This window comes from Acipenser ruthenus, chromosome 16, assembly GCF_902713425.1.
Source record: "Acipenser ruthenus chromosome 16, fAciRut3.2 maternal haplotype, whole genome shotgun sequence".
Taxonomy (NCBI): domain Eukaryota; kingdom Metazoa; phylum Chordata; class Actinopteri; order Acipenseriformes; family Acipenseridae; genus Acipenser; species Acipenser ruthenus.
Genome location: NC_081204.1, coordinates 271,870 through 299,241, shown reverse-complemented (window position 1 = coordinate 299,241; position 27,372 = coordinate 271,870). Strand labels below are relative to the sequence as shown.

Here is a 27,372-nt window from a genome sequence, read left to right as displayed (position 1 = left end):
CGTTTTGCCCGTGGTTTGCACGCTGCGGCTCGCTCTGTTAAACTCATTCGTTTTGGCCGTGGTTTGCAGGCTGCGGCTCGCTCTGTTAAACTCATTCGTTTTGGCCGTGGTTTGCACGCTGCGGCTCGCTCCGTTAAACTCATTCGTTTTGGCCGTGGTTTGCACGCTGCGGCTCGCTCTGTTAAACTCATTCGTTTTGGCCGTGGTTTGCACGCTGCGGCTCGCTCCGTTAAACTCATTCGTTTTGGCCGTGGTTTGCACGCTGCGGCTCGCTCTGTTAAACTCATTCGTTTTGGCCGTGGTTTGCACGCTGCGGCTCGCTCTGTTAAACTCATTCGTTTTGGCCGCGGTTTGCACGCTGCGGCTCGCTCTGTTAAACTCATTCGTTTTGGCCGTGGTTTGCACGCTGCGGCTCGCTCTGTTAAACTCATTCGTTTTGGCCGTGGTTTGCACGCTGCGGCTCGCTCTGTTAAACTCATTCGTTTTGGCCGCGGTTTGCACGCTGCGGCTCGCTCTGTTAAACTCATTCGTTTTGCCCGTGGTTTGCACGCTGCGGCTCGCTCTGTTAAACTCATTCGTTTTGGCCGTGGTTTGCACGCTGCGGCTCGCTCTGTTAAACTCATTCGTTTTGCCCGTGGTTTGCACGCTGCGGCTCGCTCTGTTAAACTCATTCGTTTTGGCCGTGGTTTGCACGCTGCGGCTCGCTCTGTTAAACTCAGCCACACTCCTCTTCCCTGCAGAGACGCACACGGATTATATTTAGCAGGAATTAACCGCGGATCTAAGAATACCATGTATAGGGCAGGTTGTCATGGAAACAGATTAGAAACCCGAAAAAAAAGTTTATTTGACTCTAGCAACCCGAGTCAGAGAGGAAGTGCAGTCTCACAGGGGAGTAAAAAACTAAAAGGGGGTGCAGGGTTTGTGGGGTCCCCTGCGCAGTTCCATTCAGCAGGGCACGGTGGCATTTGTAAATTTATTACAAGCAGCTTAAATCTTTTTCTCCTTCTCTAAACACTGGATACACGCATGGAAGAAGCATGAGAATGTCGCAGCAGGCAAGTTTATTTCTGCAAACATCCTCAACGCTCGTCGTAAATATTTCATCGCTGGCAAAACGCCCACATCATAGACCTTTGCACTTTGAAATCCCAGGAAGTTCCGGCTTCGTGTAGCACGCAGTGAGGACATGATGGACGTGCAGCCCTGGTAAAATCAGACAGACAGACGGACGGTGTTGTGAGGGTGATACAGTGGTAGTGTGTGAGGAGGTAGGGACGTGTCACGTGATCTGACAGTGCCCCTGGAATGTTCAGGATGTTCAGTAGATGTAAACTTTACATTATGAAACATCTGTTGCTGTTGACACGTCCGAGGTGGTGCAGCATCATCAGAACGAAGCTGCCTGGGTCAGACGCTCGCTGCTTCACAGTGTTGACACGTCCGAGGTGGTGCAGCATCATCAGAACGAAGCTGCCTGGGTCAGACGCTCGCTGCTTCACAGTGTTGACACGTCCGAGGTGGTGCAGCATCATCAGAACGAAGCTGCCTGGGTCAGACGCTCGCTGCTTCACAGTGCTGCCCTCTAACTGACCGTGAACCTCAGGGGTCGGAAAACAAACAAAACAGAACCCAAGCATGCAAATGAAGGCGTCTGCGGATCGTGTGCGGACTCTCAGATAATGGCCCTGATTCAATATGCTCACACTCCTGGGTCACATTAAAAACCTCAGACTCCCGGGTCACATTAAAACCACATTATCCAAACAGCCCCTCGTTAGCCTGCCTCTTCTTTCTTTGCTTCTCCCGGATCAGAGAGTGACCCAAATCCTATTAAAGTTGGGATTGGCACTTTGCTCTGGGGGAGCGTGCCAGTGGAGAAGACCTTGACCCTCAAACCAGCTGCTGGGTTGAGGCCTCTAATCAGCTAGACTTTGTTTCTGATAGTTTTCCCTTGGCATGTCAGCTAGACTTTGTTTCTGATAGTTTTCCCTTGGCATGTCAGCTAGACTTTGTTTCTGATAGTTTTCCCTTGGCATGTCAGCTAGACTTCGTTTCTGATAGTTTTCCCTTGGCATGTCAGCTAGACTTCGTTTCTGATAGTTTTCCCTTCGAATGCTCATTTCTGCAGTCAGACAGACTGGCTCTTAACAATAACTCGCTACACCAGCTGCTTACCACAAACAACAAAGTCTATTATTTGTATTTTATTTTTGACATATACTGTACACACAGAAATTTATTATATATATATATATATATATATATATATATATATATATATATATATATAAACACAGAGAGGTATTTCAAAATTGTCAAAACAATATGGAATGTTTTCTCCTCTTCTTACACCACCTCTTTACAATTTGAATTCTCCAAAAGTTTTCTCTTTCTTACTTGCTTTACAAAGTTATTTTAGTATAGTATTATTATTATTCTTTGTAGAAATATTTCAAATAAATAAAACATCTTTCTTTATGTCTGGATTTAGGGAAGGGGGGTAGGGGTGGGGGTAGAGCGCCCCCTGCCCTGGAAATGCCCTTTGAACTCTTCACAGAAAGTCCTTCCCATCTGTCGATGTGCTCACGTCCGTGTGTGAGAGAGAAGACACGGGGACAATCACACCCTCTCTCTCTCTCTCAAGAGTCTTTGTAGGCGGGTCGCTCCAAGTCCCAAAGAGCCCCTCTCCTCGGGGCTGCATTTATTTTTTTTTGGGGGGGGGGGGGGGGGGTTACGACGACGATAGGATGAAGATGGTTAGGGAAAGGGGGGGTCACCTCCGTAACGAACAAAAAGAAAGAAAAAAGCAAGGACTGCAGCTTTAACTGCCACAGCTGCTCCTTCGTGTTTCATCTCTGGAGGGATAACAGCAGTGGTAGCAGTAGCAGTAGCAGTAGCAGTAGCAGTAGAGTACAGTAGCACAGAACTACAATCCTGGCCATCGCAATGGTATTTTTCCTTCCATTGGTTCTTTTCTAATATTACATTTTCTTATGCAGGTCGTTGTGTTAGAATGTGTTGTATCACCACTACCACCATCATTATCGTTATCGATGTCGTACAACACTGTCCTAGTTAAGAGTCTTAGCCCAGATTTTAGTCCCCGCTGTCGTCCTGCAGCTCTTTAATAATCTCTATCAGATTCTGGAGCCCGAAGATGTACCCCGTGTCCTGGCCCTCGTGGACCACGCTGTCCTCTCCGTAGTAGCGGCACGTGGTGTGCGCAAAGTCGATCATGCGCACGTCCACACTGCAGGAGCCACCGCTGCCCCCCGGACCCCCGCTGCAGCCCCCCGCCGCGCTTCCGCCCTGCTTGCCCCGGACTTTCCTTTGCTGGGTGAAGGCGAAGGCTCCCTCCCCGCCCTCCTCCTCCTCCTCCTCCTCCTCCTCGTCGCCCTCCTCTCCGCCGCGGTGCCGGGGCTGCTGCTGCACCTTCTTGCCGTCGTAGATGATGAGCAGAGAGCTGGAGTAGAAGCGGTACGACTCCTGGGCCTCCAGCACGGCCTTGAGCTCCGAGAGCTTGCGCAGGACCGGCTCCAAGAGCTCCCGCAGCAGGAAGCGCCCGTTGTGGAAGAACTGGAACAGCGCCTCCTTGAAGCCCGGCACCGTCAGCTTGCGCCCGTGGTACTTGTTCATGAACATCAGCTGCCCCGAGTCTGACTGGTACACCTGATAGGGAGGGAGAAGTCACTCAGGAAAACCACACACACTGAAAATGTACAAAGACGTACAACCCCCCCCCCCCCCCCCCCCATGGCTCAGTTTTATTAAAGAAAAATAGCATTAGGGGTTGGACCCAAACAAAACACACTTTGTAAGTCAGGACAGTCCTGTATGCTGGTCCACACACTTACCTACCTCCCCCATCTCCCCTATCCCCTCTCCAAAACACTTACCTACCTCCCCCCCTCTCCCCTATCCCCCGTCTCCTCTCCTCTCCAAAACACTTACCTACCTCCCCCCCTCTCCCCTCTCCCCGTCTCCTCTCCCTCACACTTACTTACCTCCCCGTCTCCTCTCCCCTCCCTCACTCACCTCACCCTCTCCTCTACCTCACTCACCTCCCCCTCTCCACCCTCTCCCCGTCTCCTCTCCCTCACACTCACCTCCCTCTCTCCCCGTCTCCCCTCTCACTCACCTCCCCTTCTCCTCTCCCTCACTCACCTCCCCCTCTCCCCGTCTCCTCTCCTTCACACTCACCTCCCTCTCTCCCCGTCTCCTCTCCCTCACACTCGCCTCCCTCTCTCACTCACCTCCCCTTCTCCTCTCCCTCGACACTCACCTCTCCCACTCCTCGTCTCCTCTCCCTCACACTCCCCTTTCCCCCTCTCCATCTCCCTCACTCACCTCCCCCCTCTCCCCGTCTCCTCTCCCCTCTCCCTCCCTCACCTGCATGCCACAGACTCTCACTCCGATGATGGCCGAGGTGCTCTGCTGGCACTTGCGGATCTGGTTGGCTTTCTTCTCCTCAGAGGCGTCGTCCCCGTGCTGCCGTGTTCCCATCTTCAGGTCGAGGACGCAGGGCACCTCGTAGCGCCACGTCAGGTTCTCCAGCAGGATGAATTCTGAGAGGCCGGCGGGTCAAGGAAGAGACACACAGCAAACAAGACTGGAGACCAGACTGCCTTGACACTATGCAACGCCAGCGCTGGAGCAGTCGCGTGTAGGTGGAGTCAGTCCGTGGTTTTGGGAGTACCCTTTACTATTATCATCTAAGTTAATACGTGGGGTGTACGGTGTGTCTCTGACTGTATGAGGTGTCATCTTGTGTAGTTCTGCCTGCTCACTCTGTGTGCAGTGACTTCTCTTACAATACAAGACACCTCGACACACACCACGTATTAACTTCTTATTAAAATCACAAGCATGAAGAGACTGTACTTTGCACTTGGAGTCTCAGAGTCAGGTTCCCATTCCTAATCTGCCCTGAATCAGTTAATAAGCTATTCAGAGCTGCCAACTGCTAACTGGTAACCAATTACTAAACTACAGACTTCCTGCTGGAATCACACTCCACACAGCAGATTGAAGCTCAGATTCCACGGGCTCATTTCAGAACTCTCTCACCCTTTCAAAGGGTTATTCCCTGGCACTGTCTCTGTGTCCTGCATGAGCAGACAAGGTACGGCTTTCACATTTCAATGAGGGCTCGTCTGTGTAACAGGATAGCCTCTGGTGGATCTCAAGGTTAAAACGTCTACAAAAAAATCAAATAAAACAGAGCCACGCAGCCCGGATCATAAACTCTGGAATTCCTGGTTCCCTAGGAATGCTGGCAGGGATCGCCACCAAAACTATTTCGATCCCAGCTCCTTTTTAGGGAAAATGCCTTGGTGCTGAAGGGAGCAGTGAAACGCAGGGAGCGCGCTCCTGGCACACCTGGGCAGTGCTCCCGGCGCAGCGATGGAAAGGATACTGTACTGGTTCCGATGCTTGGCGTTCTCCTTCATTCTCTGCAGCTGCTGCTGGTGGCACTTCATGCTCCACGGGTTGTGCTTGATCTGGGACACCACGTTGCCCTTCTCCAGGCTGCAGTACAGCACCTCAGACTTCTTCAGGCGCTCAAACTCCTCGTCCAGGTTATAGCTACTGGGGAGAAAAGGAAGAAAAACGAGCCCATTAGCACGTGGGAGTCCTTCTCTTCAGAAGAGAGACAGACACTTCACACAGGCAGGGGAACACTATCCAGCAGGACACTGAACACACTGTGTGGAAACACCGTGGCGCACAGCCACACACAACCACACGTGCAGATCACAGCCAGGGGGCGGCTCACAAGGTCATCAACAAATACGTCATTTCTTTATACCCCCTTTGAAAAAAAAAATAAAAAAATAAAAAAAAAATTCAGGTGTGGGGTACTAAAAACCAATAAACTAATAACATAACTGATCTAAAAAAGGTTGAGTCAAGAGCAGTGAGCAAACAGGGCTGGGATGGATTCATTGAATTATCATTTTTTGCTCTAATTGTTCTCTGCAGCCTGAGTGCTGTTAGCTTGGGGATCTGTTGTGTGCATCACTGTGTATGTGTGTCAATGAGGACTCTGGGGAGCAGGCAGCAGGAACGCAGTGCCCCAGATAGCAGCAGCAGAGCCTGGGCTAGCGAGCACATCGCTCTGCTAACTGTGGAAGAAAGGGGGTCACCGCTATTAGCACACCCCTGTACACTGAATTCACTCATTCCTCACACAGTACATTATTATTATTATTATTATTTATTTCTTAGCAGACGCCCTTATCCAGGGCGACTTACAATCGTAAGCAAAAACATTTCAAGCGTTACAATACAAGTAATACAATAAGATACATCACAATACAACAGAAGGGTATGATCGCAGTTCTGTCTGTCATAAACAGACGCACCTTCTCTGCGAGACTGTGTATGTGGGACAAGGTTAACAGTAAATGCTTCGTTGCATTGACGCGTTTCGTTTTTCAAGGAAATGTTTGTTTTGCAGCTGACATTCATTCATGTGTGTCTGTGTGTGTGTGTGCGTGTGTCTGTTTTAAGTTGTGTGTCTCTCTCTCTCTTTCTCTCTCTCCGTGTCTCTGGTCTGTGTGTGTGGCTACAGTCAGGGTGTGCGTGTGTGTTTGAGCGTTTGTGTGTGTGTGTGTCTGCCTCGTACCTCCTCCTTGCTGTAGTTGCTGTGTGTGTGTGTGCGTGTGTGTGTGTGTGTGTGTCTCTGTGTCTGCCTCGTACCTCTTGAGTTTCTCCTCCTTGCTGTAGTTGCTGTGTGTGTGTGTGTGTGTGTGTGTGTGTCTCTGTCTGCCTCGTACCTCTTGAGTTTCTCCTCCTTGCGGTGCTGCCGGACCCTCTCCTTGCTGTAGTTGCTGTGTGTGTGTGTGTGTGTCTCTGTCTGCCTCGTACCTCTTGAGTTTCTCCTCCTTGCGGTGCTGCCGGACCCTCTCCTTGCTGTAGTTGCTGTGTGTGTGTGTGTGTGTGTGTGTGTGTGTGTGTCTCTGTGTCTGCCTCGTACCTCTTGAGTTTCTCCTCCTTGCTGTAGTTGCTGTGTGTGTGTGTGTGTGTGTGTGTGTGTGTGTGTCTGCCTCGTAGCTCTTGAGTTTCTCCTCCTTGCTGTAGTTGCTGTGTGTGTGTGTGTGTGTGTGTGTGTGTGTGTGTGTGTGTGTGTGTGTCTCTGTCTGCCTCGTACCTCTTGAGTTTCTCCTCCTTGCGGTGCTGCCGGACCCTCTCCTTGCTGTAGTTGTCGTTCTCCAGTAACAGACCGGGCTTCTTGTTGCTCCACTTCAGCAGCTTGTTCTTGGGCTCGCAGTCCGAGAGGTCCACGTTCTTCTCCAGCTCCCCGTGGTCTCCTCCGTTCAGTGGGTACGCGATGAGGCACAGATTGCCTTCCTCGTCCTCCTCGAAACTGACCGACACCACTCCTGGGGGGAGGAAGGGGGAGACACACTGTCAGAATCACACCGACTCGCTCCGCTTATTACAAGTTTGATTTGTTTTACCCCAACCAGAAGCGAGCAGTCTTTCCTCTTACTCCTTATTCACTCACTGAGAATCCCCAGCCTCTACAGACTGCCTCCAGGCATCTCAACCTAACAGAGATCAAAAGATCTGGACAGACAAACAGCTGCATGGTCAAAATATATATAGAGAGAGAGAGACAGAACAAACAAGAGAAAGGATGAGAGAACATTCGAGAGGAGAGAGAGAGAGAGAGAGAGAGAGAGAGACAGAACGAACAAGAGAAAGGATGAGAGAGCATTCGAGAGGAGAGAGAGAGAGAGAGAGACACACAGCAGCACGTGTGCCGGAAGAAGATCCCTCAGCAAAGTGATGAGACCCAAAACAATAATCACAAGAGGCCGATACACTCGGGGAAAACCACTCGTTTTATTGCCATGACAAATTATTTCACTGCTGCTCAACCACAATTAAATAATAATAATTAAATAATAAAGTAAAAAAAAAAATAAAAGCACATTGTAATTGTTTGTCCAGGTAAACGACACGAACACAAGTGCAGAATTGTTTGGAGTTTGGTAAATTTTATTGTTGTTTCTGAAATACACAAAGTGCAACCCCTCCATCCAATGAGAACAGAGGCGACACGAGGAGAGCACACACCAAGGAAAAGAGCAGCAAACTGAACCCCCAGAGTGTCTTTAGCGTAACCCCCTCCCTCCCTCCCTCCCACACACAGCAGCAGGTTTGCTGTACAGCTTGGAGTCCCAACAGAGGCACAGGACAGTCCATTCCGCTCGTGGATTGTGAAACATGAAACAAGATCAAACGTGCCTCTGAATCTCTCTCTCTCTCTCTCTCTCTCTGCCTCTGTGTGTTTGGAGGTCAATGTCTCTCAGGTCTCAGTGACAGGGCAGTGGCAGCAGGGGGCTTGGGTTCACACCAGTTCATATTGCACAAAGTGCAGCGAGTCTCTGAGGCACAGGAGGAGGCTGGGTACAGGGGGGGCAGGGGGCAGTACAGAGTTCCTTGGCAGGTCGGCAGGTGGGGGGACACAGACAAACAAGGCATGGAGATGACTCTACCACCCTGCAAACTGACTGCACAGGCAGGCTGGTCCAATACAATACGTGCATATTATACATTCATTTCAAATGAGAAAAAAATATTACAATCTGTTTTATTGCAAAAAAAAAAAAAAGTACAGATTGTCAAATTGAATAAAATGTAATTGACAAAAAGAAATATCAATCTAGGGAGCGAGAACAAGGTACCCTCTACTAGCAAGCAGCTTACAGAAAAGAAGGGGCCCGAGGACCCAGGAGCCTGCCTGCTGTGAGCTGCTTCCTCTTTCTGATGCAAATGTGAAGCAAACAGAGGCCTGGCTGACTGGAAAGGATGATTAACCCCTCGGGATCCTGCCCTGCCCTCCACCTTGTTTTCAAAACACAGTGACACCAGGGGAGGTCAGGGAGGAGAGGAGAGAGGAGAGGAGAGAGGAGAGGAGAGGATAGAGGATAGAGGAGAGGATAGAGAGGAGAGGAGAGAATAGAGGAGAGGATAGAGGAGAGGAGAGGATAGAGAGGAGAGGATAGAGGAGAGGGCCCCACTAGATCACACCCCTCCCCTCCCTCCAGTACACCAGCAAGGCTACACAGCTTCTTACTGCTGTCTCTTCTTACCATCCTGCACTGAATCCATTCCTAATATTGCACATTCAGCGGGCACCGCACTTCAGAAGTGCTGTTTTGAACGGATATTAATTAGCTCTTATTATTAGTGTATGGCTCTCGGTGCTGCTAAAAGATCACATGATCATCGAATGAACAGTATATCGGAATGGACTGAGCTGTATAAAACACACTCACATTGTCTGTATGCATGAGCAAAACAACTAAACATGGGCACCAGCGCCAAAATACATGAAGAAGGCATTGAAAAAAACACAAAGCAAAGCGACAGTTAACATCAGAGAGCAGCCCGAACACAGCCTGTTTATTAAGAATGATAACAACAACAAGAGAGGTACTGTTCTAGATGTATCTGCACACAACACAAACGAGTTTATATACACACACATATATATGAATAGACATGTAATACACACATGTACAGTTCTATAATCTTCATATACAGCAATCCTGGATTTATTTTAAAGAGAAGCCCCACCTTGCATCACTTACCTCTCCGCTCCTCTACCCCACATCCCTTGGGTAAGGCTGACAGACACACCGCAGTAGCATCCCAGCTGCTGTGTTAGTCAAACCCGGGGCCACAGAGGCTTTGCCTGTGTCCGAGGACATTGACATTAGCAAACGCGGCACCCTGTCCCTGTCCTTGTGAACCCTGCGCCACCACACACACACACACCTAAACGAAAAACAACTCCACTAGCATCAGAAGTACCCGCAACGAGAGCGGGGGGGGGGGGGGGGCAGAGAGAGGAGAGAGAGGAGAGAGAGAGGAGAGGGAGAGAGAGAGAGGGAGAGAGAGGGAGAGAGAGAGAGGGAGAGAGAGGGAGAGAGAGAGAGGGAGAGACATGGTGCTGGATGTGTTGTTTTTTTCCCCCACTGCATGTATAAAACGACTCTGATGAATACACGACAGGAATACATCTTGAACTGCAATGCCGTGCACAGTGTGTGTGTGAGAGATGCTGCCGGCTCCTTACCTTTGTACTGGGGGATGTATCGGCGCATCTCCACGGGCAGGCTCTTGTAGAACTGGTGCTCTCGGGGGATGAGGGGCTTGCAGATGGTCTGCTCGCTGAAGCGCAGCACGCAGGAGTGGCCTCCCACCTGGTGCACGAAGGGCTCAAGCACGACCCCCTTGTTGTTGCCGTAGCGTTGCTGCTCCCCTTCCATGGCTTCCAGAGCAGGGCTCATCTTTAAAGGGCATCAGACACACAGCGGGGAGGGGAGGGGGGGAGGGGAGGGGAGGGGAGGGGGGCGCTCAGCCGAGAGAGGAGGCCTGGTTGTCCCAGGAGTTGAGAGGAAGCAGCAGGGCTGTGCGATCCCTCCTCCGTCTGTCGCTGTTCCACACAGGCTCTGCAATGCAAACACAGCGCGGCGATCCTGATTACAAACAGCTCTCAGTGTTTATAAAAACATGAAGGGAACAGCGAACGCGATTTGTAATAAAAACAAGAGGACAGGGCTGTGTTAGGCTGCTCCGAGTGCTTTCAGATCAGATGTATCCCAAGGAGCGCCTAGTACTGAACTGAGGCAATGACCTCACAGCTCTGAGAAAAATATCACAACAAGACAGCTCAGCCCCGCCCCTCCACACGGCACGGCCAATCAGAGCAGCCGCAAGCTGTCGTCAGGGTGGAAACTGAGCTAGGCAGGGTCTGACAAACAAAGGAAGGAGAGTGGGGGAGGGGGAGAACGAGAACGAGAGAGAGCGAGAGAGAGACAGAGAGAGAGTGAGTGAGAGCGAGAGAGACTGCTGCTCTCAGCTGTTTTTCTCATTCTCTCTTCCAACCTCGCCGCAACACTAGAGGGAGTGCGAGAGCGAGGAAATGCACTCAGTGCAACAAAGAAACAGAAACAGAAGCAGAGAAAAACAACCTTACGATTGTGCTGTGAAATGCCAGGAATTTAAAAGAAAAACACACACAAACTCACAGACAAAAACACATGAATATGGTGAAATGGATACTCTTGTGATTGTGGGAGATCAGAGGAGCTGCAACAACACTAACTGCACACACAGGGCCAGCGGCTTCACAGAGCACAGAAACAAGGGCAGCTGGGCTCTCTGCACTCACATTGGGTGTTTCGAACGTAGGGCAGTTTGGGGTTATTTTATAGATCTTGATTTATATATGGATAGAGACATTTTGTTTCCATCTAGGCTACTTCATTTTTGTTTGCTAAATATTGATGCCCTATTAATTATTTGACTATTTTGCTATTTGATTACATGATTTCACAGAGTGCACCTCCAGCAGTCAGGCAGCACTTTACTGTTCACTGAGGAATCCTGAGCAGTGCAGCACTGCAAAAACCTTTTAAATCAGGACTGGAGATAGGACACTGCTCCACAGAGCGGACAGCTGCCATGGCTTTTTATTACTAAACATACACACATGTACGCACTTATCTGAGCAGTGCAGAGCTCTCTTTAGTGTATTAGATTTTGTAAAGCATCAGAGGATGCTAGAGGGATTTGGGTTGGTAGTTTTCCAGAGATCTTCATGTCTGGTGTCTCTGGATTCCTGAAGAGGGCACACGAAGCCCCAGAGATTAGGATGATCTGCCCGCTCCCTCTGCTAAAGCGCTGCCCCACCACGGTGCTGCTCCGTGACGACAGCAGCAAACCCACACACAATGTTAACACGAAGACAGACGACTTTCACAAGTCACCGTTAACAAAGCTACACCACAGCGTTTATTATTATTATTATTATTTATTTCTTAGCAGACGCCCTTATCCAGGGCGACTTACAATCGCAAGCAAATACAAATACATTCTCTGCAATACAGGCGCGTGAATCTCAAGAGTCAAGAAGGATGAGCTTGGAGGCACCGGACACCCCCAAAAATGAATGCAAAATCAAACAGTGAAAATAATCCTGTTGAATGTTCACCACATGCACGGAACAGCAAGGTGAAAGTGAAGAATGAAACGTGCAGAGCTTTAAAATTCCATCTCTAGAACTGGACAATGCGCGAACAAGGAGGGGGTGTAGAGTCTAAATCGTTTTCCAGAGGCACAGGCATCGGAAAAAAGCTCAGCTCATAAATCTCCAAGATTAGGAGAGCAGCAAACAATACAGGTCAGGACTTGCCAGACAGCCTCCAAGCAGAGCTGCTATTAATACATCAGGTTATCCCCTCTCTCTCTCACACAGAGGACTTTTTAACCTTTAAAACAATCCCTCACTGCCAGCCAGCCTGCCAGCCATTGTGGGGCTTTTCATCAGCTACTTGTGAGCGTACTTAACCCTTTCATTACCAGACCTGAACCAGGGCTCCCAACCCATCAGTGACCAGGGTCAGGCTGTGCAGGAGATCAGAGCAACGCAGACAAACAGGACAGAACGGTTGCTTAGCACCACAGACACAGACCTGAACCAGTTACAAGATAAAGGAACTCAATTAGTGGGATTAGAGCAGCATTATTCCCGCACCACCGGTAATCTACTAGGAAATGCAGAGGAGCGCAGTCGGGACTGGATGCTGAAGATCACGCGGGGCAAAAGTGCCTTCGATAAGGACGTCTTCCACGACACCAAGATAATCCCACTTCATTTAAATCAGTGTGGCACTACCATTAGGTGCGAGCTCGTCCCTCGCTCTCTCCCTCTCACACTCTCTCACTTTTTGCTTGTTGTCTTTTTAAAATAAATCTGTACCTCTTCACTTCCACTGTAGGGGCAGGGGGCTGAATTTATTCTGCATGGCTCGTAATCGAGCTATTTTCACAACCCGACCCATTGATTTGTGATGGTCGAGGACATGGCCACCGTTCAGTTCTCGCAGCTCAGCACAGTACAGGCTCTCCTAGCTGCTCCAAACACAGTGCAAGGATCTGGAGAGTAAACAGGATGATCCAACTTATTATGAACCTCTTTTTCCATGAAGCATCACCTCACGAGACGTTTCAAAGAACAAAGTTCGATTTTCACAAAACCGTTCTGGACTGCTGCATGGTGGAGAATTCAAAACATTCTTGAAAACTCCAGCAAAAGCTTTTTCAGTGAGCAGGGCCCCACTGCCTGAGAAGGAAGACTGAAGAAAACACCTGCTGGCAAAAAACGAATGTGCCCCGCCTCCAGTGCTGTTTTATTGGACAGTGAGACCTTTGCCCCGCCCACATGGAATGCTGAATGCTGTTCCAGACTTTCTGTACCAAACAAACCCTCCCCAATGGACTCTGGAGTCTTCTCATCAGCTCCTTTTTACTGTTAGGTTTCATGCGATCGAATACAAAGAAAATCCCAAGGAAGGAAGGAAGGAAGGAAGGAAGGAAGGAAGGAAGGAAGGAGGGGGCAGGCCTGCATCTTTAATGATGAAAGAATCAGAAGAACACATTCCTTTCTTCTCAGACCACAAAACAAGTGGGTTTAAGATGTTAAGATATCAAATGCACAGTAGGCAAGCACAGTCCTAAAAAACAATGTTTTATTTAATATGTAATAACAAAACCCATTCCTCTGTTACACACTATTGGGGTTTTGGGTGCCCTTTTCTAGCCTGGTTTGAACTAGATAATAGGATTGAGACCTCAGTTTGGGAGCCTTCAAAGTGCTGGCTATTGTTTTCCTGAGAGCCAGTGACCTAACTTTCTTTCTTTCTTTCTTTCTTTCTTTCTTTCTTTCTTTCTCTCTTTCTTTCTCTCTCTTTCTTTCTTTCGTTCTTTCTTTGCCGTCTCGTTCCTGGAGAGTCATTTCCAGCATCGTTGTCGATACAACACCAACAAAAACAGAACGCAGTCTGCTCATTGTAGAACAAATGCATAATGAAACACACACCCTTCCTAATCTTAGGAGGAGGACTCCGCCCCCCTTTCCCTCCAGCACGGGGTTCAGGGACTCGCAGAAACGGAGTAAACCAGCGACAGCCCTGAATATCAAAGCACTGCAGTGGGGTTTCCGAACGCACAAAGCCTAAAAGACACTAAAAGAAACAGAATAAAATAGTTTTGACCAGAAGCCTTTCTCAATGTCTTTAAATGTCATGCTTTGAAGATACTGGGAAACAGACTGCTTGTGGAAAATGTGTGTCTTTGCTCTTATTAGGGTTCTTCAAGCATATTTAAATTGGGCACTATTGAGAGTGTAATAGTTACAGTGTTAGGTGTTTTTCTTGTTTCTCCCTAAAGCAGTATTACAAACAGCCATGCAGACCAACACTCTCTGCTACACAGCGCTGAAAGGACACGCCTGTCTAAACCGATCCTGTCTTGAGTCTGTATTTTAAGCTTTTTGACAGTCTTGCGACTCCAGCCCCAGGGGTTCATAACGCCCCACCCCTCTCAATCCCCCTTTTACTTGAACAAAATAAACACCGTTTTCAGTGGAGCCCATCCAGCATGCCGGAGCCCCACGCTGCAAAGCACATGACCTCCTTCCAGATTTAGAAACTGTATCTGTGTGAAGAATTCAAGGCACACAGCATTTCAGATTCTTTAGGATTCATATTTATAACCTTGCCCCAGGTTTTCAAAACTAAACCAACTTGTGTAACTGCTTAACATTAACAAGCATGCTAGGAATTCACACCCCCAGGCAAGGCTGGGAATACAAACACCAGGGCCATCAGAGGGACAGACAGATGACAGACAGACAGACAGACAGACATGTTCTTTCATACGCCCCCAGACTCGAACACTCTCAATCCCAACCCAAGTTTCATCACAGGAGTCTGTGTTCTCATCTTGTTGTCTTTCTCTCTGTAATGGAGCGATCGCTGCTCGTTTTACAGTTAGGGTTCACGCGATCAAATACAAAGAAAATACCAACCAAGGAAGGAGGGAGGGAAGGAGGGAGGGAGGGAGGGAGGGCGGACCTGGAGCCCAGCGTCTGAGGGACTGGGAGGTAAACTGTGGGGCCTAACAGCAAGACACTGGGAGATGGTGTGTCCCACTGGTTAGACTGCTGTGACTTTTTGACAGGACTCTAAACTTCCAGAAACAAGCTTCCCTTGTTTTATGGACTGCAGCTTCCCAGCTGTGTCGTGCTTGTTTGGAAAACATTTTGCCTCAGCAACAACAGCAACAGCAACACACGCTTGAACCCGCGCCAAGTCCACCAGCCAGCAATGAGGGGACGTTTATTTTCCAAGAAGTGCTGGTAAACATCATCTATAAACGTCTAGCAGAACAGTTCAAGCCTCTCCAAGGACCAGGGGTCATAAAAAGTGCACTGTACCGCAGCCAGTGTGAACACATCTTAACGGAGGAAAGGGGGGCGACGGGGGAGTGGGGGCTGCGTTTACTTCTTCTTTGACTTGGTGTGTCGGCCGTCAAGTTTCTATCATCCTGAACCGTTAAACACTTAATAGTGCTAAACTGAGACACTGAAAACGACTTCAAGTGAAAAGTATGTCACTGAATGTATTCCGTTTCTCCAAGCATTTCTAAAAGGTGTAGCTTACCTGAGAAGGGGGAGAGGGTAGCGTGCGAGGGGGCAGCTGTCACTGAGCCCAGCGGACACACAGTCTCACTGCAGGAGCCAGGCAGGGCAGCCAGGCTGCTCTCCGACTGCCCCTCGAGGGGGGGGGGGGGGGGGGGGCACATCATTAATAACACCAGCTGTCCCAGTGCCATGAGAATGCATACATACTGGCAGGGATGCAAAGGCAACACATGCAATGAAAGAGCGTCAGGGCTTTGAGAGAGAGAGGGAGGCAGAGGGACAAACAGAGTGAACCTTGAACCTTTCAGAAACCTTCAAAGATCAAATCCATTGTTAGACAGGCCGGCCGGGCACGACCTATCACTTGCACATGAGCTTACACAATGACGCTTCGCTATGCATGAATGTATTCATGTATTAATGCCTGTTGTCCATGACGCTCTTTCAAAAGGGCTTATCCAGCTACCCCAGCTGTTAAGAAGGGGACCTAGGCCATGTCCCCACCATACTTAAAATATACATTTCAAACACTAAACAATAGTTTGAAATGAAAACTCTGGATGCATTTGCAGTGAGTATTAACTTTCATTATTGTGCTGATCCCCACCCACAGACCTCTCTGGAGTTTGGAAAAGGAAACCTGCCCTATATGGGAGTGTATGCAAACTCAGAAACACTCAAAATAATGTAAGTGAGGGTTTGATTGAACACCACGAGGACACTGCAACACTGTATATTGAGCAGCAAGACTGCTTCACTTGGCACCATCGCTCTCCTCTCAATGCCTAGGCACCGACGGGTCAGGAGGACATTCCTCCCCGGCTCGCTCGAGGGGCTCCCAGCTGCAGCCCAGCGTGGAGGCTCTCAGTCCAGGCTGGCATGACCTTCCTCCTCACTGCACTGAAGAAGGACTCCAGCTCAGCCTTGCTCTAAAGCTGATGAACCGCAGTGTCTGACTGCATCTGTAAAGCACGGTCCTCCTGCTATGAAGTTCATGTGGACAGAGAGACACTCACTCCCATCTTTAACTGTTACGTTTTGTACTTTTGTTTTTTGGAGGTTTTTTATTGTAATCTTATTTGTATGAATGTGCCTCTGTAAATCGCACTGTAATCCTGGCCCCAGATCAGCCAGCAATGCTCCAGAATTACACTGGGATTAGGCAACGGGTTATTTTTATACTGCATCCAATTAGCTGCTCTGTTTTTCTCGTCGCCCATGCAAATATCATCCTGGAGGACTGAGGGGCTTTGCATTTCTCAAATTCGTAGTTTCACGTGCCGGTAATCTTCCTTTCCTTCGTCTCCCCCTTGAGGCGTGCAGCGTGTCATCATTATGACAAACTCAAACACACAGAGCGGACTCAGTAAAGGGGCTGAATTCACAGTCAAGGGGCTGAATTCACAGTGAAGACTAGTGAGCTGCACAAGGCTCAACAGGAATTTGCAATCTCACAAAAATAATAGATCGAGCTGAAGGGGCGTGGAGAGAGGGAGGCAGTGTGGTCTAGTGGTTAGAGCTGAGGGACTGGGAGGGAGGCAGTGTGGTCTAGTGGTTAGAGCTGAGGGACTGGGAGCGAGGGAGGCAGTGTGTTCTAGTGGTTAGAGCTGAAGGGACAGGGAGGGAGGCAGTGTGGTCTAGTGGTTAGAGCCGAGGGACTGGGAGGGAGGCAGTGTGGTCTAGTGGTTAGAGCCGAGGGACTGGGAGGGAGGCAGTGTGTTCTAGTGGTTAGAGCTGAAGGGACTGGGAGGGAGGCAGTGTGGTCTAGTGGTTAGAGCTGAGGGACGGAGGGAGGGAGGCAGTGTGTTCTAGTGGTTAGAGCTGAAGGGACTGGGAGGGAGGCAGTGTGGTCTAGTTGTTAGAGCTGAGGGACGGAGGCAGTGTGGTCTAGTGGTTAGAGCTGAAGGGACTTAAAGAGGGTCAGCCAGCACTCTAAGGAGCTTCATCACTTGCTGCTCAACTTTCTGAGAAACCGATAGGATCTCAACGCAGAGCTGCCCTCAGGCAGCAGACTCAGAGCAGACCCGCTTGTGTAACATTATATCAGCTACCAAGATAACGAAACAGGTCCTGCAGGATTAAACCAATTAGAGTTACAAATTAAAAATAATTCCGTTTCAGAGCGCGCTGGTGCCGAGAGGTGCTTGGGCACGTCAACCCTGCATCATCCTCTCCCCTCCCCTAGGAAAGAGCTGACCTTCGGAAACACGAGGGAGACGTCAAGGAGCCCTCCGGTGTCCCTTCCACTCACAGGGAATCACTCTGAGGTTCTGGACACAATACATTCAGCAGCACACACCAGGGGGGCTCAATTCCAGAACTCCAGTCCGCAAGGTCCGGAGCCCTCCTGGTCTTTGCTCCGTCTGTACCCTAAAATGACTGAATCCAACCAACTTATCCTCTTTCCAGGTCTTAATCAGTGAATTATTTAATGATACCTATAAGCCCAGGATTTGTGAACCCCTGCTATTATACCTGCATGATTTTTCAGATACGCTCTCCACAATTCACCATTGAAACAAGTGTAGAAACAGCTGCTTAGATTTGTGATGATTGCTGCTTTTCTTTAGACTCTGTGGAGAACAGCGATCCACACAAACCCAGGCAGCTGGCTCTTCCCTTGTCTCTCTTGGAATGTTAACGACCCTGGAATAACGGGTTGGTGCAGCTCTGTTAAGCACGTCTCGCTAACCCGCTGCAGGGGGTCCCAGGACTACGCTGGGAGGGAAGCTTGAGTGTCGGGTCTACGACAGGCAGACAGGCTTCCACGTTTAATTTAGCACCCGTTAGGTTTATATTTAGATGCAGTAAGGCTTTCTAGTGGTTTCCAGGCTGTAGTGGAGGCAGACAGCAAATGAATCAGAGAACACGCGCTTGTAGTAATAGAGGGATACAGCCTCCTTCTCTCACACACCACACAGCATACCAGACATGCACACAACCGGAACACCAGACAGCAGAGCCGCACCCGGGGCAGACTGCACTGGACACAGCGCTGCTGCACGCACACCAGCCGACAACTCACTGACATTCTTTGTACCGAACAAACGAGTCCTAGAAAACAAAATCGCACTTGGCTTGCATTAGGACGAAGATGACAAAGCCAGCAATCATGCTTTCTTGTTTTGTTTTGTGCTTTCCAGTCCAGAGGCCGTGTCACAGACGTCACCAGCACCGCAGTCAGCGTAACGCCACACCACCTGTTTAAATTTTAAAAAGCGTCACCTCAATTATTCACAGCAGATTGGAAACTTTCCGAATTAGAAGCTCGCACAGATCTTATACCAGGTCACACACGCACACGCACACGCAGGGTTCACGCTCGGAGACACTGAAACTGAAACTGCAAAAACAACTGCGTCATTACCGCGGGGACTAACTGTTTCACCGCACCAGACACAGTGAAAACGAACACGACTAAAGCACTGAATTCTGGTCCTGAGGATTCAAGGCAAGACGAGTCACATCTCTTTGTTTTTCCTCCTCACCACACAAGGAGGCTCAGAATCCACGTGATTATCACATCTTAGGCTACTGTACGTTTTCTAACCATGCTGATAAACGACACCTGCTTCTCCACACCAGCAGATTCAAAAAGCATGTTCATACAACATGCATCTCAGCCTGTCTTTAATTGATTTTTTTACCCGAGGGTAGGGCAGGTTAAAGACTTTCCCGCACTGTACTTGTGTTTGCATGGACGGTGCTAAACAGGGTCTTTCTTTCTCATTGTAGCCGTACGCAGCTAAAGAGCTTTTGATTAAGACCAGTAGAAATTCTGTTGCGTTTTCAGCTTCAACTACACGTGCTTAAATCCAAACCACCAACCCATTTTGATGTTTTAGTCTTAGTTACTTGGGAATGTTTAGCATGCTTGTCTAGTACAGAACGCAGTCACACTGGACTGGCTCCCAGCTCCCTCCCTCTCTCTCTCTCTCTATCACTGTCCTCCACCACAGTGAGCTCACACTGTATTATAGAGGCCTATTAAACAGGGTGGATGCTTTAGGGTTTTTTTACTCTATTACCATTATCAACTAAATTATGAGATTTAAAACAAATCTGCCTGCTCATCGGACGTTTCATTTTCTTCATATACGTGCGTAAGAGCCGTGTAATTTAAAGAACACGGGGTGATTAGGACTGGTGAGTCAGTCTCACAGTCCGGGAGGTGCATTCAAGGGGTTAGGAAACAGTCTCACAGTCCGGGAGGTGCATTCAAGGGGTTAGGACTCAGCCTCACAGTCCGGGAGGTGCATTCAAGGGGTTAGGACTCAGCCTCACAGTCCGGGAGGTGCATTCAAGGGGTTAGGACTCAGTCTCACAGTCCGGGAGGTGCATTCAAGGGGTTAGGACTCAGCCTCACAGTCCGGGAGGTGCATTCAAGGGGTTAGGACTCAGAGCGATTCACCTGCTCATTCTGTCACTGGATTTGAATGAGAGATCGATTCACTCACTCACACTGACTATGTGTCTGGAACAGAGCGATTCACCTGCTCATTCTGTCACTGGATTTGAATGAGAGATCGATTCACTCACTCACACTGACTGTGTGTCTGGAACAGGGCGATTCACCTGCTCATTCTGTCACTGGATTTGAATGAGAGATCGCTTCCAGCTCCAGTAAGAACATGCACTCAGGATCACCTTGTGCTCGAGGTATTCAAGCCCACCTTCTCTCTGCTGACTTTAACCGTGAACACGTCCAGGGGAATTGGGATCAGCCCTCATAACCAGAATGAAGTTCTGCATTTGCGTTGTTTCGTGAGATCGTCATGGATATTAGACACATGCAATGATGCTTTTACAGTTGACAAATAAATAAATAAATAAATAAATACAAGGTTAAAAACAAGGTTTTAATAAAGTGAAAAAATCTTGAACCCATTTTTTAATTTTGCTAACCAGGTAAAAAGGCGTCTCAGTAAGTGTTCTTGTAGGTGCGTGCTCCTCACACCCAGCGGGCTAGCTTATCAAGCCATGATGCATTTTACATCCCGGATTATTCATTTTCTGCACTGTGTGTTCGTGAGAGCTCAGCCCAGGCACAGTAATGTGCTGTAGTGTAACCTGGCCCTTCAGAGCCGTGGCACACAATGTTCCAGCACGCTGTTCCACTCTCCTTCCCTCTCGACTCATTAAAACAACCAACTGGGGACCTGCAGCAGTGCATCTGCAAGACTCCCACTGCGCAACACAACACAACACAACACAACACAACACAACAAGCATCCCAGGGCGCTTTACAACAAGACCCACAAACAAACAGCTAACAGCCCAGCCTAACAGTAAGCATGAGAACACATGCTCTACTGTACAGTCACAGCGTTTAACTCTGCTTTCTTCAACAGCTCATGTGGTAGGGTGCCGCTGGGTTTACAACAACACAGATTTAGAAGCAACTCTACACAGCACTGCTGATGCTAAACTGATAAACCCATTTTAACTGCATCGCTTATTGACCTGGACACTGGGACAATGCCTTATTCACACACACTTTGAGGTTTCAAAAAGTGCTGGAAACTGTGCTGCAAAAGCTACAGCTATAGGAACGAAATTACTCATTTTAAAATGACCTGATTTTAAAGCTTTACTCCGACAGAGGGCAAAAAAAACAACCTGTCAGTGACGCACGCAGCACAGCGGCGTACCTGTGGAGTTCAGGGAACAGGGCAGGAGATTACAGCCCACTCCCACTGGGATTACAACCAAGCCCGCACTGCTGCGTAACGGGGAAAAACATGAAATCCTGCCTGAACTCCACTGTCTCCATCACGGGCCTGGGTGGTTCTCTTTTTTTCTTTCTTGAACCCCAGAACGGAGGACATTCTGCTTACATTGCTGACCTGTGACAACAGACACCCTGTCATTTTAGAAACAACCATGGTTTAATCTTCCAGTATTTAGTGGTGACTCTTTGTGGACTGGCGTGACGGCACCGAAATGAAGTATCGCTTTGAGATAAACCTCAAGTAGTACCTGGGATCTGAAATGTGGCAATCCTCATGATTATCATCTCCACTGCCTGGACTCTCCTCCCTTTGATAAACCAGCAGAGTGCTGTCCCAGCGTGAAAGTGAGGGCATGCTTTAAATACATCCCTTACAGCTCCTTTCACAAAGAACCCAAATAACACAGGAACTGAACTGCTCGTGACTCAACACAAACCCGTTCCATTTCAACAGCCTGGCTGGGCAGGGGGGTGCCGGGCACTGCATAGCAAAATAAGCACGGTCCAGGACTGAGAAGAATGAAACATGAGCTTCAGAGAAGCAAACAGTGTTTAAACTTGACATGTTTCAAGCTCTTCCTAACACAGAGGTGCGTATACAGTGTGCAGTGTAAGCTACTTTATTCAATATTCTTTTCCATACACACAGCCACACTCGCCCTGCTATCCTATCTGTCCCCACACTCGCCCTGCTATCCTATCTGTGCCCACACTCGCCCTGCTATCCTATCTGTCCCCACACTCGCCCTGCTATCCTATCTGTCCCCACACTCGACCCTGCTATCCTATCTGTCCCCACACTCGCCCTGCTATCCTATCTGTGCCCACACTCGCCCTGCTATCCTATCTGTGCCCACACTCGCCCTGCTATCCTATCTGTCCCCACACTCGCCCTGCTATCCTATCTGTCCCCACACTAACCCTGCTATCCTATCTGTCCCCACACTCGCCCTGCTATCCTATCTGTCCCCACACTCGCCCTGCTATCCTATCTGTCCCCACACTCGCCCTGCTATCCTATCTGTCCCCACACTCGCCCTGCCATCCTATCTGTCCCCACACTCGCCCTGCTATCCTATCTGTCCCCACACTAACCCTGCTATCCTATCTTTAGGATAAGGGGATCTCTCATACACATTTAAGAGTATGTTTTCCCAGGCTGTGTTTTCCTAAATGATTTGCCTTATCTTAAGTAAAGACTGGAAACTGTTTGATCCTTTGGCTAACTTGTCCTCCTAAACATCTGACAGATATGAGACCTTCATCTCCTGGCTTAGTCACTTCAGTGAGAGTGCAAGTCACTTTGAGAACAGTTATTTAAACTGCGATGAGGAAGCTTGAGAAGTTACAACAGATCTCTCAGTCAGAGCCAGGCTGCCGTAAAAAAAAAAAAAAAATCAAACAGTTCATCGGATTACAGTCCAATGCAATCCGAAACGTCTACAAGAGGCTAGGAGTGTGTGACAACCCAGTTTAAATGAGGACCCTAAAAACGGGCCAGTTTGGAGGCATGGCCACAGGAGAGAACGCCGAATCACTGATAACAAACCCGAAGAGCGGACTCTATTCATTAGATCTACACACACTAGCTTTTCAAAGACCCGCTTCTCTACATTTCCACTTCCTCCTCAGGAACACTGAGCTCTCTTGGAAGCATTGAAAGGTAATGTTTGTAGATCACAGTTCATTTGACAAACAGTGTCAACAATTCAGCTCACTTAGATTACCCCTGCAACCCAACCAAGGGGTCTTTCTCTACAGCCCTTTAAGAGGAAGTCTTATCACAGGAAGAAGTCAACCTGAAATCAGGAGAAACTGATCATAAAAGGCAAACAGGAGCTGCAAGCCAGTGCGATGCAACAACTTCTGGCATTTTATCCATCTGAAGGGACAATGGAAATACTGTACTGTAAGTTCACATTGGTGTCACTCAGTCAGTCAGTCACTGGGAAGGTGCAATATTATCTTTCAGCAAATTTACACAGAGCACCAGCATCCCCTAATCTGCTGCTAACCCCTGTTCAAGTCTGAGCAGAGAGCTCAATTACTGCATCTCCAAACCGAGAGAAACTCGAGAGCAGGTCTGTCCACTCAGCAGTTTCTCTCTGCCTCTCTCTTCTCTCTCTGTTTTTATAGTCCCTGAATAAACAGGGATCCAGATTTGCAGGTCGCCGACAGCCAGATCGGATGGCACATATTAATCCCTGCAAGCAGGAACTTCATACACTTCAAGTGCTTAATAAATGATGAGCCGAGGAAAAGATGCACGATCGATATGACAGAGGAAAAATACAACAAAAACAAGCCACCCAGCCCTGACCTCTCTGCTGAGGAGGTGCGCAAGGCGTGTGGCAAGGAGCCGGGTGAACAGCATTTCAAAAACAAGCCACCCAGCCCTGACCTCTCTGCTGAGGAGGTGCGCAAGGCGTGTGGCAAGGAGCCGGGTGAACAGCATTTCAAAAACAAGCCTCCCAGCCCTGACCTCTCTGCTGAGGAGGTGCGCAAGGCGTGTGGCAAGGAGCCGGGTGAACAGCATTTCAAAAACAAGCCACCCAGCCCTGACCTCTCTGCTGAGGAGGTGCGCAAGGCGTGTGGCAAGGAGCCGGGTGAACAGCATTTCAAAAACAAGCCACCCAGCCCTGACCTCTCTGCTGAGGAGGTGCGCAAGGCGTGTGGCAAGGAGCCGGGTGAACAGCATTTCAAAAACAAGCCACCCAGCCCTGACCTCTCTGCTGAGGAGGTGCGCAAGGCGTGTGGCAAGGAGCCGGGTGAACAGCATTTCAAAAACAAGCCTCCCAGCCCTGACCTCTCTGCTGAGGAGGTGCGCAAGGCGTGTGGCAAGGAGCCGGGTGAACAGCATTTCAAAAACAAGCCACCCAGCCCTGACCTCTCTGCTGAGGAGGTGCGCAAGGCGTGTGGCAAGGAGCCGGGTGAACAGCATTTCAAAAACAAGCCACCCAGCCCTGACCTCTCTGCTGAGGAGGTGCGCAAGGCGTGTGGCAAGGAGCTGGGTGAACAGCATTTCAAAAACAAGCCACCCAGCCCTGACCTCTCTGCTGAGGAGGTGCGCAAGGCGTGTGGCAAGGAGCCGGGTGAACAGCATTTCAGTTAGCATGGTCATGCCAGCCGTGGCTCCAATAAAGCGATCCCACACAATTCTACAGGTCTCTGAGAACAGACGCCCATGCGGAGCCACACAGTGTCTTGTGATGAGAATGTTTTCTCTCTGACCTGTCAAGTGACCCTGAAGTGGTTGGTGCCTCCATCCTCAATGTACATGGGTTTCTAATCAAGTCTCATCCACATACTGCACGCAGAAGCTCACATGTACTTTCCATCACGATTCCATTCTTAATCCAGTTAGGCTCACAGCACAATATGGAAGCTGCCATGCAATGGCAGCCTTACTGGAATGTGATTATTGTCAACACACAGGCCCGCGATTCACAAATGAAAACGAGGTGTTTGATGGGTGACTGCAGAGCTACAGTATGCTGCATTGTGACACAGAGGGAACAGTGGATTACACAGGATTAAATAATACATAATATATCCAGGGACAGCTTGTGCAGCTGCTCTGCGGCACTGAGGGAATGTCATACCAGCAGACATCTGAGGGAAGAGTTGACCTACTGCAGACCCCAGCATCCTTCATGAAGATCCAGTAACATTCCCCATCAACACAGTCACTGTCCAGGCATGGAAATAAACCCCCTATTGCATAGCAGGAGCTTAGGCACCTGAGCTTGTGACCGGAGGTATGACTTGGCTCCTGGTGAAACCTGGAGCAGCTCAGACTGCTATGCAATGGGAGGGAGAGTCCTTGCCAGTCCATGGTGTAATGCAGGACTCAACGCTACGCTGTCAGTTTGTTATTTCATAAATGTATGAATCACCATTTGGACACTGGTATTAATATACTGCGGGCACAATTCACAGACTCTCGTAGGTGTTTGTGGCTCACTGCAGTTTATCGGTCAGTTCCAATTCCTGGATTTCATTTCTGTATAGTGTCCAACCCCTATAGGATTCACACATGGTGATATGGAATATGTGGGGATGCAAACAGACAGACTGTAAAGAAACAGCTGTTTGTCTGTCCCGGGTCAGTCTAGCTCAAGTGGATCCAATCCTGAGGAAGGGGTTTCATGATATTATTAATTTAGCCAGAGTTATTTTTTTATATGTAAGAAATAAAGAAAATGTGTCACTTACACTAAGTGTTGCTCTTTCTTACCAGTGTTCATTGAATGTTATAGTCAGTGACAATGACCTCTGAAGACACTGGAACTTCTTTTCAGCAGTGTGTGTGTGTGTGTGTGTGTGTGTGTGTGTGTGTGTGTGTGTATTATATATATAAATTTAAACAGCAAGCACTCCACCATGCTGTAGCATTATTAACTGTGTATTAACCTCTTACGTACTTTTCACTTGCAAAAAAATGAGTTTGGCAGCCATTTAACATGTAATGGACAAAGGATCCACAGTATCGCGATAGTATGGAATAGCACGACACTGTGCATGGTATCGTATCGATATCACAGAACACGCGGTCGTACCCTGAGACTCAATGCATTAAAGCAGGGCTTGGAATGACGCTGTAAGACGAGATACATGTAGAGATGCAGAGAGATCTCAACCGCTTCAGATTAATCACAGACCATGACAACAGTAACACGGAGGGGTCTGCGGGTTTAGAAAACCATTCATAAATCATACAATAACACTAGAATTATTATACAGCTGTTTTCTGCTGTAACACTTACAACACATAATACTAAAAATAACACAGAGACTGCAATATTACTATTGCACAATGGTGACTGACGCAGAAGTGTTCAATACGTCACACACTAACACGGTAGAGTACAAGAAAACATTTAACTTCAACGAAGACTATTATTATTATTATTATTATTAATGAAGTTGTTGATTCGCGTTGTGCTGATAAAGAGAAAAATAAATGGATTGGAGTTTAAATATTTTCTTTTTTTGGACAATAATTAAAATAAACCTCGCTTACTCCTCTCAGATTAACAGTGAAGGTGTTTCTTCTCGAAAAGGTGCTTTTTAATTCGGGTAGAGAGACAGCGCAGCCTTCTCTTTGATTTATTATGTGATTGGAAGCAGCCAGCTCAGTCACTTTTAACAATGCGATCATCAGGGACAAAAGAACCTACAATTTACCAAAACCCTGCGAACCACAGACCAGAAAACACAACTAAATAACCTCAGCACCGCCCTGGAGATGCAGGCGAGGAGCTGCTCGACACGGGTGAAGTGACTCGGATCCTGAAGGGGATTTATAATATCAACCGCCAACCGCCATCATAATAATAATAATAATAATAATAATATCCGGGGTTTCAACAGCACGGGAACAATCATTGCGAACACACGTCACTGTCAGACGCGTTCTATAAAAACCAGTCGACTTCTCACACTCCTTTATAACAACCACTTAATAATAGGGGCGATTTACCTGTTTATTCTCCACCTTATCGGTGTTTTCTTTTCTTGTATTTTTTTCACCGACTTCTTTCAGTCCGGAATCCTGAAATGGCGGACAGTCGATCAGCCTCTCTCTGGTGCAGGTCCGCTATTGGTTCCCGTGACAGCGGGACCGCGGCGCCGATAGGCTGTGCGGGGGCGTTTGTTGTGACGTCCCGTTGCTATGGGACCGCAGTGACTGATGCTGTTAACGTTGAGTTTTTGTGGATGCTAATTGGTTAATTAACCACGTTTTCCCAGTAATTAGAAAGAGCACACGCGAAACAAAAGGACGCACACAACTCATTAAACTTGGAGAACACCTTGTACAGTTTATAATGTTTTTGTTTTGTTCATTAAACTTGGAGAACACCTTGTACAGTGTATAATGTTTTTGTGTTGTCCAGTGATTGTAACGGGTGCAGTTCATTCATGTATACTGTAGGGATCTGTACTGTTATGAGTTGTGTTGTTTTGTGTTGATGTTGCGTGTTTTGTTTATGCCCTGAACCAGTGCACCTGTGGGATGAGGGGAGCGAGACCGAGTTGTGGCCCCAGTGTGCTTGTGAATGTTGTCCAATGGGGTTGTGTTTGTCCCTCGTTTGATTTGCGGGGTCCAATTACGTGTCTGAAGGCTGCGACA

At 48.5% G+C, this 27,372-nt stretch overlaps 1 protein-coding gene across 2 annotated transcripts; it reads right to left on the bottom strand.

Annotated features, from left to right (window-relative positions):
• Positions 1–2,403: 2,403 nt before the first annotated feature.
• LOC117962732 (inositol hexakisphosphate kinase 2-like) lies at positions 2,404–26,899 on the bottom strand. 2 transcript variants are annotated; one of them, XM_058988225.1, is made up of 6 exons: positions 26,722–26,899; positions 10,097–10,472; positions 7,157–7,388; positions 5,420–5,589; positions 4,393–4,568; positions 2,404–3,672 (listed from the first exon to the last, which is right to left on the bottom strand). In XM_058988225.1, the coding sequence occupies exons 2-6, from the start codon at positions 10,308–10,310 to the stop codon at positions 3,100–3,102; spliced, it is 1,365 nt and encodes a 454-aa protein (XP_058844208.1). In that variant the 5' UTR covers positions 10,311–10,472; positions 26,722–26,899; the 3' UTR covers positions 2,404–3,099. The 2 variants fall into 2 exon arrangements, with proteins under 2 accessions (XP_058844208.1, XP_058844207.1); XM_058988224.1 differs by having other exon boundaries at positions 5,420–5,592; positions 26,722–26,898.
• Between the last annotated feature and the right edge of the window lie 473 nt (positions 26,900–27,372).

Coding starts and splice junctions, on each gene's coding strand:
- LOC117962732 (XM_058988224.1), bottom strand. CDS start 10,310: ATGAGCCCTGCTCTGGAAGCCATGGAAGGGGAGCAGCAACGCTACGGC. Junction 4,569..5,419: donor CAAGCATCGGAACCAGTACA/GTATCCTTTCCA, acceptor CCGGCCTCTCAG/AATTCATCCTGCTGGAGAAC. Junction 3,673..4,392: donor TGAGAGTCTGTGGCATGCAG/GTGAGGGAGGGA, acceptor CCTCCCTATCAG/GTGTACCAGTCAGACTCGGG.